Here is a 12,192-nt window from a genome sequence, read left to right on the forward strand (position 1 = left end):
GAGAAATATACAAAACAAATAAAAAAAACTGTGAAACAATATGTTATTGTCATGTATTCACCGTTCATCGCCGTGTCGCCGCGGCTCCCGGATCTCTTCTGGTTCCTACGTCACGTTGCTAGGCAACGTGACGCATTCTCTGACAGGCCCTGTGACGTAACGGCCTCGCTCTACCTTTAAATCTCGGCGGGAGATTTACTCGGGGCCCGTTTGTTCGCTTCTGCCGGACCCTACCTATGTGAGTTATACTTTTGGAGTCTGAACCTATCCCAAATGACCTTGTTTTGCCTATATCTCTTGCCTACTAATCTTTAGCTAATGAACCTGCTTAAGAGGACTTTATTTCTTGTTTGCTGAGAATCCTGCTTAAAGGGACATTAACGTTTGTTTGTGAACACCTGCTTAAAGGGACTTTATCTTTGCTTGCTTTAATCCTGCTAATAAGGACATAATCATTTGTTTGCTGAGAATCCTGCTTAAAGGGACATTAACGTTTGTTTGTGAACACCTGCTTAAAGGGACTTTATCTTTGCTTGCTTTAATCCTGCTAATAAGGACATAATCATTTGTTTGCTGAGAATCCTGCTTAAAGGGACATTAACGTTTGTTTGTGAACACCTGCTTAAAGGGACTTTTAACATTTGTTTGCGGACACCTGCTTAAAGGGACTTAATCTTTGCTTGCTTTAATCCTGCTAATAAGGACATAATCATTTGTTTGTTTACAATCCTGCATAAAGGAACTTTATCTTTTGTTTTCTAACAACCTGCTTAAAGGAACATTATTTGTTTATTACAAATCCTCAAGAAAGAAACATTATTATTTGTTCTCTGATAACCTGCTTAAAGGGACGTTATTTTGGTTTGTGTCAATTTCCCTGAGAAAGGAACGCTATCTCCTGTAAATCAATTCTGTCCTCAAGAAGATATATTGAATTACTATTCTTTTGGAAAGTTCTTATATCCTGCTTATTTTGTTTCCTGAGTGGGTCACGTCCTGGATATTTCTCAGTGTGCCAGCGTGTGTTTTAATATCCACGCTAGCACTTGGGTTAAATCCTGAACTGACTTAATACGGCTGACATTACAAACGGGCCATAAATGGACCCCACTGAATTATCCATGGCCGTGACTCACCAGGGACAATTATTGGGATCTCATGCTACCCACTTGCAATCCTTGGATACTAAGCTGGATCAAATCACTACATTATTACAGAGCTTGGTTGCTCCTATCCCTCCCAGTCCTAATATTGAGGCATCTCCCCCTCCTATTCCCATCAACCAATCACAAGGACATTTGAGTCCTAGGATTCCTCTTCCAGATAAATATGATGGGAATCCTGAAGACTGTAGGGGATTTCTGAATCAATGTCGACTTCACTTTCGTAACAGTCCTACCCTTTTTGCTACTCCCTCATCTCGGATTACATTCCTTATTTCCTTAATGAAAGGAAGAGCTTTGGCCTGGGTATCACCTCTGTTAGAAAAAGATGATCTTATACTTCAGGATGTGGATGCTTTTCTTTCTGTTTTTTCCAATGTGTTTGACAAACCTGGAAGGACTTCCGCTGCTGAAGCTTCTCTATTAGACCTACGTCAGGGTGCTCAACCAGTGTCTCAATATGCCATTGAGTTCCGCACTCTTGCATCTGAAACTACTTGGAATCAGGGAGCTCTTAGAGCAGCTTTTCGCAAAGGACTTTCAGAGCGTCTCAAAGATGAATTGGTGTATCGGGAACTTCCAGACTCCCTAGAAGCCTTAATAAATCTTTGCATCAGTCTTGATTCTAGATATCGTGAACGCCAACAAGAAAGAGAAAGAAATCAGAGGTCCTCAACTCGAACTCCTTTTCGTCTGGCGCCTCGTTTTTCTAACCCGGTAACAACTGCCTCTCCTTCCCCTGATCAAGCTGAACCTATGGAAGTGGGAACCATAAAATTAACCGAAACTGAGCGTTTGAGAAGACGTTCTCTTGGCCTGTGTCTATACTGTGGCCTTAAAGGGCATTTATTAAGGGATTGTCCTACCAGGCCAGTAAAAGCCAGGGCTTAACTTCTGTCCAGGGAACTAAGATAAGCCAAAAACAAGTTCATTCCCTCTATAATAAACTCTTTGTTCCTGTGACCCTTCAGTTGGGCGATAACAAGATTCATACCCAAGCTCTTATTGATTCTGGTGCTGGAGGAGTGTTCATTGACTCCACTTTTGTATCTACTCATACTATTCCCTTAATAAGAAAGAAGTTTTCAGTTTCCGTCTCTACTGTTAGTGGAGATCCTTTGGGTTCCGGACTCATCCAGTTTACTACTATACCCATACTTTTTTCTGTCGGAGTACTTCATTGTGAGAGGATATGTCTTGATGTGATTACTACTCCTCAATTTCCCATAATCCTGGGTCTTCCTTGGCTTCAGTTGCATAATCCTACCTTTTCTTGGACCCATGGTGAACTCACTTCCTGGGGATTATCTTGCCATACTAACTGTCTTCAACCACTTACTAAAATACCACTCACTATTGCTCTTACTACCGACTCTTCTGGTCCTCTACCTACGCAGTATCAAGATTTTGTCGATGTCTTTTCTAAAAAAGAAGCAGAACGCCTTCCTCCTCATCGTTCATTTGATTGCCCTATTGATCTTCTTCCTGGAGCTCCTTATCCTCGAGGCAAAACTTATCCACTTTCTAGGCCTGAAAATGTAGCCTTGGAAGAATATATCAAAGATAATTTGGCCAGAGGATTCATTCGACCCTCCTCTTCTCCTGTAGGGGCTGGGTTCTTCTTTGTGGGAAAGAAGGATGGCGGACTGCGACCTTGTATCGATTACAGAGGGTTAAATCAAATTACCATCAAGAACAGTTATCCTTTACCCCTAATACCTGAATTATTCACATATCTTCAAGGTTCCACCATTTTTACCAAGCTCGATCTCCGTGGAGCATACAATCTTATCCGTATGCGCAAGGGTGATGAGTGGAAGACAGCCTTTAACACTCGATTTGGGCATTATGAGTATCTTGTCATGCCGTTTGGGCTGTGTAATGCCCCTGCTGTTTTTCAACACTTCGTGAATGAGATTTTTCGGGATTTCTTGAATATTTTTGTTATCATTTACCTTGACGATATATTAATTTTTTCTCAAAACTACCAAGATCATATACATCACGTCAGGAAAGTACTTCAACGTTTAAGAGATAACCATCTATTTGCCAAACTGGAGAAATGTTCTTTTCATCAAAGGTCCATTCCTTTTTTGGGATATGTAATCTCTGAATCAGGATTTGAAATGGATCCAACTAAACTTTCTGCCATTTTGGAGTGGCCTAAACCTGATTCTCTTAAAGCTCTGCAACGTTTCCTGGGATTTGCCAGTTATTACAGGAAATTCATCAAAGGTTTTGCTACTATAACGTCACCTCTTTCGTCTCTCACCAGGAAAGGACAAAACTGTAAAGATTGGCCTCCTGAAGCTATTGAAGCTTTTGATTCTCTCAAAAAAGCTTTCTCTTCTGCACCTATCCTGCGTCACCCAAATCCGGATTTTCAATTTATTCTTGAAGTGGATGCTTCTTCAGTTGCTGCTGGGGCTGTTCTTTCCCAACGTATACCTGACACAGGAAAGATCCACCCTGTGGGATTCTTCTCCAAGAAATTTTCTCCTTCTGAATTAAATTATGATGTAGGTAATAAGGAGTTACTTGCTATTAAAATGGCACTGGATGAATGGAGGCATTGGTTGGAAGGCACTTCTTTGCCGTTTACTATACTCACAGATCATAAAAACCTTCTCTATCTTCAAACGGCCAAACGACTGAACTCCAGACAAGCACGTTGGTCTTTGTTCTTCTCACGTTTTCATTACAATCTGTCTTATATTCCCGGTTCTAAGAACATCAAGGCTGACACCCTTTCCAGACAATTTCAAGATACTTCAACTCCTGAATCTGGTACCATACTTCAACCTCATAAAGTCTTAGCCCAGTTATCAACCTCGTGGTTACATGATTTACAATCTGCTCAAAAGGATCTTCCTTTGTCTTGCAAACCTCCTGATGGCCTACTCTTTGTTCCTAAACGTCTTCGTTCCAAGATTCTATATTGGGCTCACGACAGTCCTCTCTCTGGACATCCTGGCATCAGTAACACCGCTCGCAGGCTCAAGCAGCATGTCTGGTGGCCTACTCTATCTCAAGATGTTACAGATTATGTCTCAGTATGTACACAGTGTGCCAGCAATAAGACTCCTCGTCAACTTCCCTCCGGTTTGCTTCAACCGTTACCCATTCCTCATCAGCCTTGGACCCATTTATCCATGGATTTTATTACCGATCTTCCTCTTTCAGCTGGAAACAACACTATCTGGGTGGTTGTTGACAGGTTCACTAAGACAGCTCACTTCATTCCTTTACCTGGTTTACCATCTGCCAAAAGACTTTCCGAACTTTTTCTCTTACACATTGTGAGATTACATGGCTTCCCTCTGAACATTGTTTCGGATAGAGGAGTACAATTTGTTTCTCGGTTTTGGAGATCACTCTGCAAACACTTTGGAACAACTATCTCTTTGTCTACTTCACATCATCCGGAGTCTAATGGCCAAACCGAAAGGGTTAACCAGTGCCTTGAAACTTATTTGAGGCATTATATGGATCATCATCATTCTAATTGGACTGGTTACCTTCCACTAGCAGAATTGGCTCATAACACACGTTACAACTCCTCTCTTCGGACCTCTCCTTTTCATGCAGCCTATGGATTTCAACCCAGAACGTTTCCTCTACACACCTCTTCCACTGAAAATCCTGCTTCTGATCTATCCGCCAGGAGGTTAACTCGTCATTGGAAGAAGATACGCCTTCTTCTTTCCAAGGCTTCTGAACGTTATAAGTTCTATTCTGATCTTCGGCGACGGAGGGCTCCCAAATATCGGCCTGGCGATAAGGTTTGGGTTTCTTCACGTCATCTTCGCCTCAAACAGCCTTCCACCAAATTGGGACCACGATATGTGGGTCCTTTCCGAATACTGGGTCAAGTATGTCCTACTGCTTACCGAATTGCTCTGCCCAAGACCCTCAAAGCCCATCCGGTATTTCACGTATCTCTTTTGAAACCTGTATTATCTAATAGGTATTCTAAACCTCTGCTCAAACCTCCACCTCTTTTGATTCATGGTCAACCTGAATTTGAGGTCAGTCACATCCTGGATTCCAAACTTCGTGGTAAGAAACTGTATTATCTCATTCATTGGAAAGGTTATCCTGTTACAGAACGATCCTGGGAACCTGCCCGGCAGGTGCGTGCCCCTGCCTTAATTAAGGCCTTTCACAAATTCCACCCTACTAGGCCTGGTCCTGTCCCCCGGAGGGGTCCTTGAGGGGGGGGTGATGTCATGTATTCACCGTTCATCGCCGTGTCGCCGCGGCTCCCGGATCTCTTCTGGTTCCTACGTCACGTTGCTAGGCAACGTGACGCATTCTCTGACAGGCCCTGTGACGTAACGGCCTCGCTCTACCTTTAAATCTCGGCGGGAGATTTACTCGGGGCCCGTTTGTTCGCTTCTGCCGGACCCTACCTATGTGAGTTATACTTTTGGAGTCTGAACCTATCCCAAATGACCTTGTTTTGCCTATATCTCTTGCCTACTAATCTTTAGCTAATGAACCTGCTTAAGAGGACTTTATTTCTTGTTTGCTGAGAATCCTGCTTAAAGGGACATTAACGTTTGTTTGTGAACACCTGCTTAAAGGGACTTTATCTTTGCTTGCTTTAATCCTGCTAATAAGGACATAATCATTTGTTTGCTGAGAATCCTGCTTAAAGGGACATTAACGTTTGTTTGTGAACACCTGCTTAAAGGGACTTTATCTTTGCTTGCTTTAATCCTGCTAATAAGGACATAATCATTTGTTTGCTGAGAATCCTGCTTAAAGGGACATTAACGTTTGTTTGTGAACACCTGCTTAAAGGGACTTTTAACATTTGTTTGCGGACACCTGCTTAAAGGGACTTAATCTTTGCTTGCTTTAATCCTGCTAATAAGGACATAATCATTTGTTTGGTTACAATCCTGCATAAAGGAACTTTATCTTTTGTTTTCTAACAACCTGCTTAAAGGAACATTATTTGTTTATTACAAATCCTCAAGAAAGAAACATTATTATTTGTTCTCTGATAACCTGCTTAAAGGGACGTTATTTTGGTTTGTGTCAATTTCCCTGAGAAAGGAACGCTATCTCCTGTAAATCAATTCTGTCCTCAAGAAGATATATTGAATTACTATTCTTTTGGAAAGTTCTTATATCCTGCTTATTTTGTTTCCTGAGTGGGTCACGTCCTGGATATTTCTCAGTGTGCCAGCGTGTGTTTTAATATCCACGCTAGCACTTGGGTTAAATCCTGAACTGACTTAATACGGCTGACAGTTATTTTGCATGTTTGCATATTTTTCTACTGCTATATATTATTGTAGTATTTCTTTTTATAGCACATTTTATAAAGTATTATCAAAATAGCAGAACTATGTGTACATTAATCAAATAATACTTTTACATAGAAAAAAATGTATCAAATAATTTATCTATAAAAATCCTCATAGCCTTTCATTGATGGTGTTCTTTTGTTAAAAAGCATTAGAATTATTTTTTTTCTTTTTCTAAAATATTGTGATCCACCCCTTGGCCACTAATCAACAATCTAATGATAACATTTATTTTGGAAAAAAAATATTGTATAGTTAGTTACAATAGACTGGAATATAATATTCTATGTAAACAATATCAAGATATAAGTATTACCTTTACATAGTCGTACTGAAAAAGTGCAAACTTTCTGTCTTCTGATAATAAATAAAATGATGCGTTGCTATTGTTCTGTAAAGCAGAATTAATAGAATGTCGTGTTAGAAGAATACAGAAATATAAGATATCATTATTTTAAAGAAAGTAAACATATTTTCCATACTATTGTAGTATTTGATATGATCTCTGTTGAGTTTCCATAGTCAACATTGTGAATATGCACATTGCTGTTTTTTCTGAAGAGATACTCGTTATCTAAAGAGAAAAAAAAAACATCAATAAACATGTAGAGATATCAGTTGTTGCTATGATGTTATGATGTTTGTGTAATAACTTCTTGAGTAAAGATAGTAGAAAATGGCCCATTAGGGTTGGAGCATCTCATTCACTCTGATAGCTAAGTCCATTGATTAAACACTAACATGTAAGCTCTATTGTATGGCACGGTTGACTTCTGACTCAGAGGTGGGAGCAAGAGGTTGATGAAAAATTGTAGCCATACAGCTTCACTGCTCTACTGCCATAAACATTTGTAAAGTTTGTATCAAAAATGATGTGTGTATGTATATGTGATATGTGCCAAAAGGTAGATTAAACGTGTTGACATTTAAAGGGACATTAAACACTTTGAGGTGGTAATATATAATGATAAATTGTATATAATAAAACAACTCTGTAATATACTTTCATTATTTATTTTGTCCTTTTTGCCTGTAATTACATTCTGAAATATTGAGCTTTTCAGTTCCTGTTAGAAATGGAAGTGCAGAACACTGTTAAATCCAGCACAACCATTGGCTGCACACTCTAGTGACCTATTTATAACTGACCCTAATTGGCCACAGCAGAGAAGGTAACACAAGTTACAACATGGCAGCTCCCATTGTTTTATAGACACTAAAACTTTACACTTATTTTGTCACTTTTTAAACAACTAATGAAACTTTAAAAAATACATCTACATGTTAGTCATGGACTAATCTTTTCTTTGAATGCATCATTCTATCTAGCATGTATTTAGTGTTTAATGTTCCTTTAAGGAGCAATTATAGTGCATAGCTACTAAGTTGAGAAGAGAAAGAAATCTTCTCAGATTTTGACCATCAGGATGACCGTCCTTTGACAGAATGCTGACGCCTTTTTTGGGATTTTTCTGTTTGATGGACATTTATATATCATTATAGATTGTTAAGTATATTGTTACTGTTGTTTTATCATTTGTTACTGTTGCATTTTTTTTTACTAATTTAATAGTCCACATATAGTTTGATTTTATATTACATATGCTTCATATGTAAATGGGAGGCGCACCCTAAAGGTGTGGTGTGCTTTTGTGTACACCATTCTCTATAGTCTATACTGCTATAGCTACTAAGTTGTTAGGGTAGTGTTTTTCAACCAGTGTGCCGTGGCACACTAGTGTGCCGTGAGAGATCCTCAGGTGTGCCGCGGCAGACTGACAACAGTGTGACATATTTTTTAAACTTTGCTTGTTTTTTACTCCCAGTGCAGGGGTGTCCCTCTTTCAAATTTTTAAATATTGGGAGGTATGTGACAGGCTCATCAGACAGACATCATTTACAACCATGAAATATTGACATTCATTCACAGACAATCATTATGATTGTTTGTGAATGAATGTCAATATGTCACGTATAGTTTGTAGGAGGCATGGCATAACAGCACAATACATACAGTATGTGTATGTGTGTATATATGTGTGTATATATATATATATATATATATATATATATAATGGTGGTGTGCCACAGGATTTTTTTAATGTAAAAAAGTGTGCCACAGCAAAAAAAAGTTTAAAAATCACTGTGTTAGGGCATGCAGTTTTAGCACCACCAACCCTGCAAGTCTGTGTTTAACTCCTGCAAAGAGGTTAAACGCTTAGTAAAAGTACTGATCAGGTAGTGGGACTACCAGCAATTCTTCCTGGTCTGTGATTTAACTATGTGCTCAATCCTGTTGTAGGTGATAAACAAATTGCCTTACAGGGTGGTAATTCTAAAATGAGATCATGTCATTTTTTAACTATAATGACTATTCCATTATTGTGCATATAGGTTAGGCAGTTAGGCTGTCTCTCCTGCAGGAACCCTCCACAAAGCACCTTGGAACTTGTAATCTTTCATGTAAGATCTGTTGTGCATATTGTATGTTTAGTTTGTGTTTGCATAGAATAAAAATGTGTATTTTAACTTGAATCTGTGATGCACTTTCCTTATTTATTTTTATATCTATACTTGTATGCATGTGCATGTGTGTGCTTGAACATGCTTGTTCATGTGTGTGTGTGTGTGTGTGTGTCACATGCCAAATTAAATTCAAAATGAAAATGTAAAAAAATACCTGAAATCCACTGTAGACCAAATGATCTGTACCTGTACTGATCACCAAAATAATCCTCTAGCTTAAATGTCTTCCTTTCATCAGGTTTAGGGTCGTTATCTTGTAAGAAAAATAGATAAGGTACTTCTATAATTCATAAATCTCCAGGAAATTGGCAAAACATATTAAAAATCATACAAAATATATAAAAAAAGGTGCCAAAATAAAAACTACTATATAGGTAATATTGCATCCAGCATAGACAGTATTTGTAAATCCACCAGTTATATAGCTTGTATAAAAAATAGTTTGTAAATATTTAAATGCATTATACAGAAATACAAGTTTTGTTTTCAACCTCAAATATACTTAAACATTTGATGTCCACTATATAAAAGCTTTACAAAAAAAGCTACATTCTACACATTTCTCAATATATCAGCAATATAAATTACAATTAGAAACAAACAATACCTTTAAACTGTAGTTTTAGTTATTAAATATCAGAAAACTATAGACTGCACAATTTCCTTAAGGAGATGGTAAACTCTCCCCTTTATAAAAACAGATCCGGCGGAGTGCAGGGTATTTTAGTTTTATATCTTAATTAAAAAGTAAGTTATAGCGCATCTTTATTACAACTGATGAACTAAACTGATGACTTAAACTCTATCTAAAATATCACTTACATTCCGGATCTGTTTTTTATAAAAGGGAGAGTTTACCATCATTTTAATGTTAATGTATAGGCAATGCAGACTATGGGGCCGATTTATTATAGTGCGAGCGGACATTGATAAATGCTGACAGCATGCGCTGTCAGCATTTATTATTGCACAAGCATTCCTTTCTTTCCAATTTACTAATTGTCTTCATACTCTTGGTATCCTTTGTTGAAAAAGCATCAATGCACTACTGGGAACAAGTAAACACACTGGATAAGCCAATAAAATGAGGCATAAATGTTTAGTCAACAATCAGCAGTTCCTGAGCTTACCTAGTGATACTTTAATCAAGGGAAACCAAGACAGCAAAACAAATTAGATAATAGAAATAAATTGGAAAGTTCTTTAAAATCACATTCAAAACGTCGGCAGATTGAGCTTGATTTTACTGTGATGGCAAGTGTGTGTCTCCCATTGCATGTAATGGGGATCGCAAAGTGTGGTTACACAAAATAGACTATGTGTTACTGAAAATAAAAAATGTTTTCAGTTTAGTAACACTTTAAATTATGCATATCTAAATGAAGTTTCACTGTACACTCACTAGATTTGTCACACAGGGAAATATTGCAACTGAAAAGCAGGAGAGACTGAAAAAGTATAGCTAAAATGGAGGACAATATTTTGAATATTAGAAGCCTGCAGCGATGTTTACCATTAAAATGCAGGTTACTCTCATAAAACCCTCTTGAAACTTCCATGGAACATTATATATTCATCATGTCTGCAATCTACTTTGTTAATAAAGTAAAAAAAAACAAACAAAAGAGTTGGGGATGGGTATATGAAATATCTATATACATTGTTTAATGTATATGTATTGTATAGTATATTGTATAGGATATAAACTTTAGGCACAAATGTAAAAAAATGTATTGTGCTCTTAGGTGTGTTTTTTATTTATTTTAAGAATGTAATTCTAACACTAAACTATAAATACACATACAGCAAACAATGTATTTATATATATCCCATACCCACAATCCCCCAGCTCCTATAGGTATATTATTGATATGTTTAATTCACTATTGAATTGTAAGAACAGAGGTTGAGTTTCTGTTGACACATGTAAATTGTATCTTCGATGTAGGTGACAATGCTGCTTTGAATATGTTGCCAGTATCAGAGAAGCATTAACACCCACTGAAATGTATGGTTAGAGTACCCTTTGGAATATTTTGCTGGTTTCCTCGACACAGTGATATCCCTTTTGAATATCTCACCGGCTCACCACACTTTCGATCATCAGGGCCACAGTGTCAGTTCTACAAGATTATCTACCTCAGTCCCACTGGTTTTAATAAATCTGCTATTCAAATCTTGCCTTTTAATCCACCTAATTGTAATACTAAACCCCCAATGTGCAGCGTTAAGGACTACTTGTTTCTTTCATGACAAATGTAGGGTCACTCTGTATATTATTTGGAATCAGAGAAAGGTGTAGGGTGAATGGAAATAATATTAGGTACACAAAAGTACATTCAGGACATAATTCTATTTAAAGGGCTCCATCACAATATTGTGCTTGTGGCAGCTTAATATCTCTACACCTTGGTTGGTCCTAATAATTTTCTGCCATTAAAACCCCTCAAGCTCAAATATTTTTATCACAAGAAAACAATACAAAGGTGTTATCTCTTTCAATAATCTTCTGATTTTGTAATCCTAAACCCCCAATGTGCAGCGTTAAGGACACACAAAATGGCGGTTTTGGGGGTTTAGTGGTCTCATCCCAATTTGGTTGCAGTATGTGGATTGGTCCTTTTTAATAGTGTGTAGTGATACCAATAGGTAACGTGTGAAATTAACCTGGTGTTAATTTAATGCATCCATGTCTCTTTAAGGGATCTGAATGGTGTTATCCGTATAGCTGGCACATGTTTTTGTTGTGTTATTGATTTTGATCAGTGTAAAATTGCTTATCATTATTATTTTTACTTTAATTGATTGAGCAGGTATGTTTTTATCTGTTTGGTGATGATTTTCCTAATATTATCCATTATAGCAATGGGCAATTTCAGTATCTTTTGCCTGTGCTTAAAGCCAATGTTATATTCTCAAACTTCTGGGTAACTCAGTAATAATGTTAAAAGTGTTTTCCTGGGTTTATCAAGTCATTTCAGTTGTGGAATTTGATAAGTGAAAAATTTGTTGTTAAGTATCGAGAATTTGTGATCAGCCAAGCAGGACTAGCACATATTAAGTGTAGGGTCATTTTACACCAAATTGATAGTCAAATAAGTACTGCAGATAAACAATGAAAATGTCTGATTGTGATTCTATTGGCACAGAAAAAGACTCATCAACATCCATTAAAATGCAGATAA

At 37.5% G+C, this 12,192-nt stretch overlaps 1 protein-coding gene across 2 annotated transcripts in view; it reads right to left on the bottom strand.

Moving 5' to 3' along the window:
• LOC128645391 (dipeptidyl peptidase 4-like) overlaps window positions 1–12,192 on the bottom strand; it is a 226,516-nt gene that overhangs the window by 111,725 nt on the left and 102,599 nt on the right. For both annotated transcript variants that reach the window (XM_053698368.1, XM_053698367.1), the window contains exons 3-5: window positions 9,162–9,260; window positions 6,964–7,055; window positions 6,798–6,872 (exon numbers count right to left, since the gene is read on the bottom strand). In XM_053698368.1, coding sequence (XP_053554343.1) covers window positions 6,798–6,872; window positions 6,964–7,055; window positions 9,162–9,260 — 266 coding nt within the window. The remainder of the gene's footprint in view (window positions 1–6,797; window positions 6,873–6,963; window positions 7,056–9,161; window positions 9,261–12,192) is intronic.

The sequence above is a fragment of the Bombina bombina genome, chromosome 1 (genome assembly GCF_027579735.1).
Source record: "Bombina bombina isolate aBomBom1 chromosome 1, aBomBom1.pri, whole genome shotgun sequence".
NCBI lineage: Eukaryota > Metazoa > Chordata > Amphibia > Anura > Bombinatoridae > Bombina > Bombina bombina.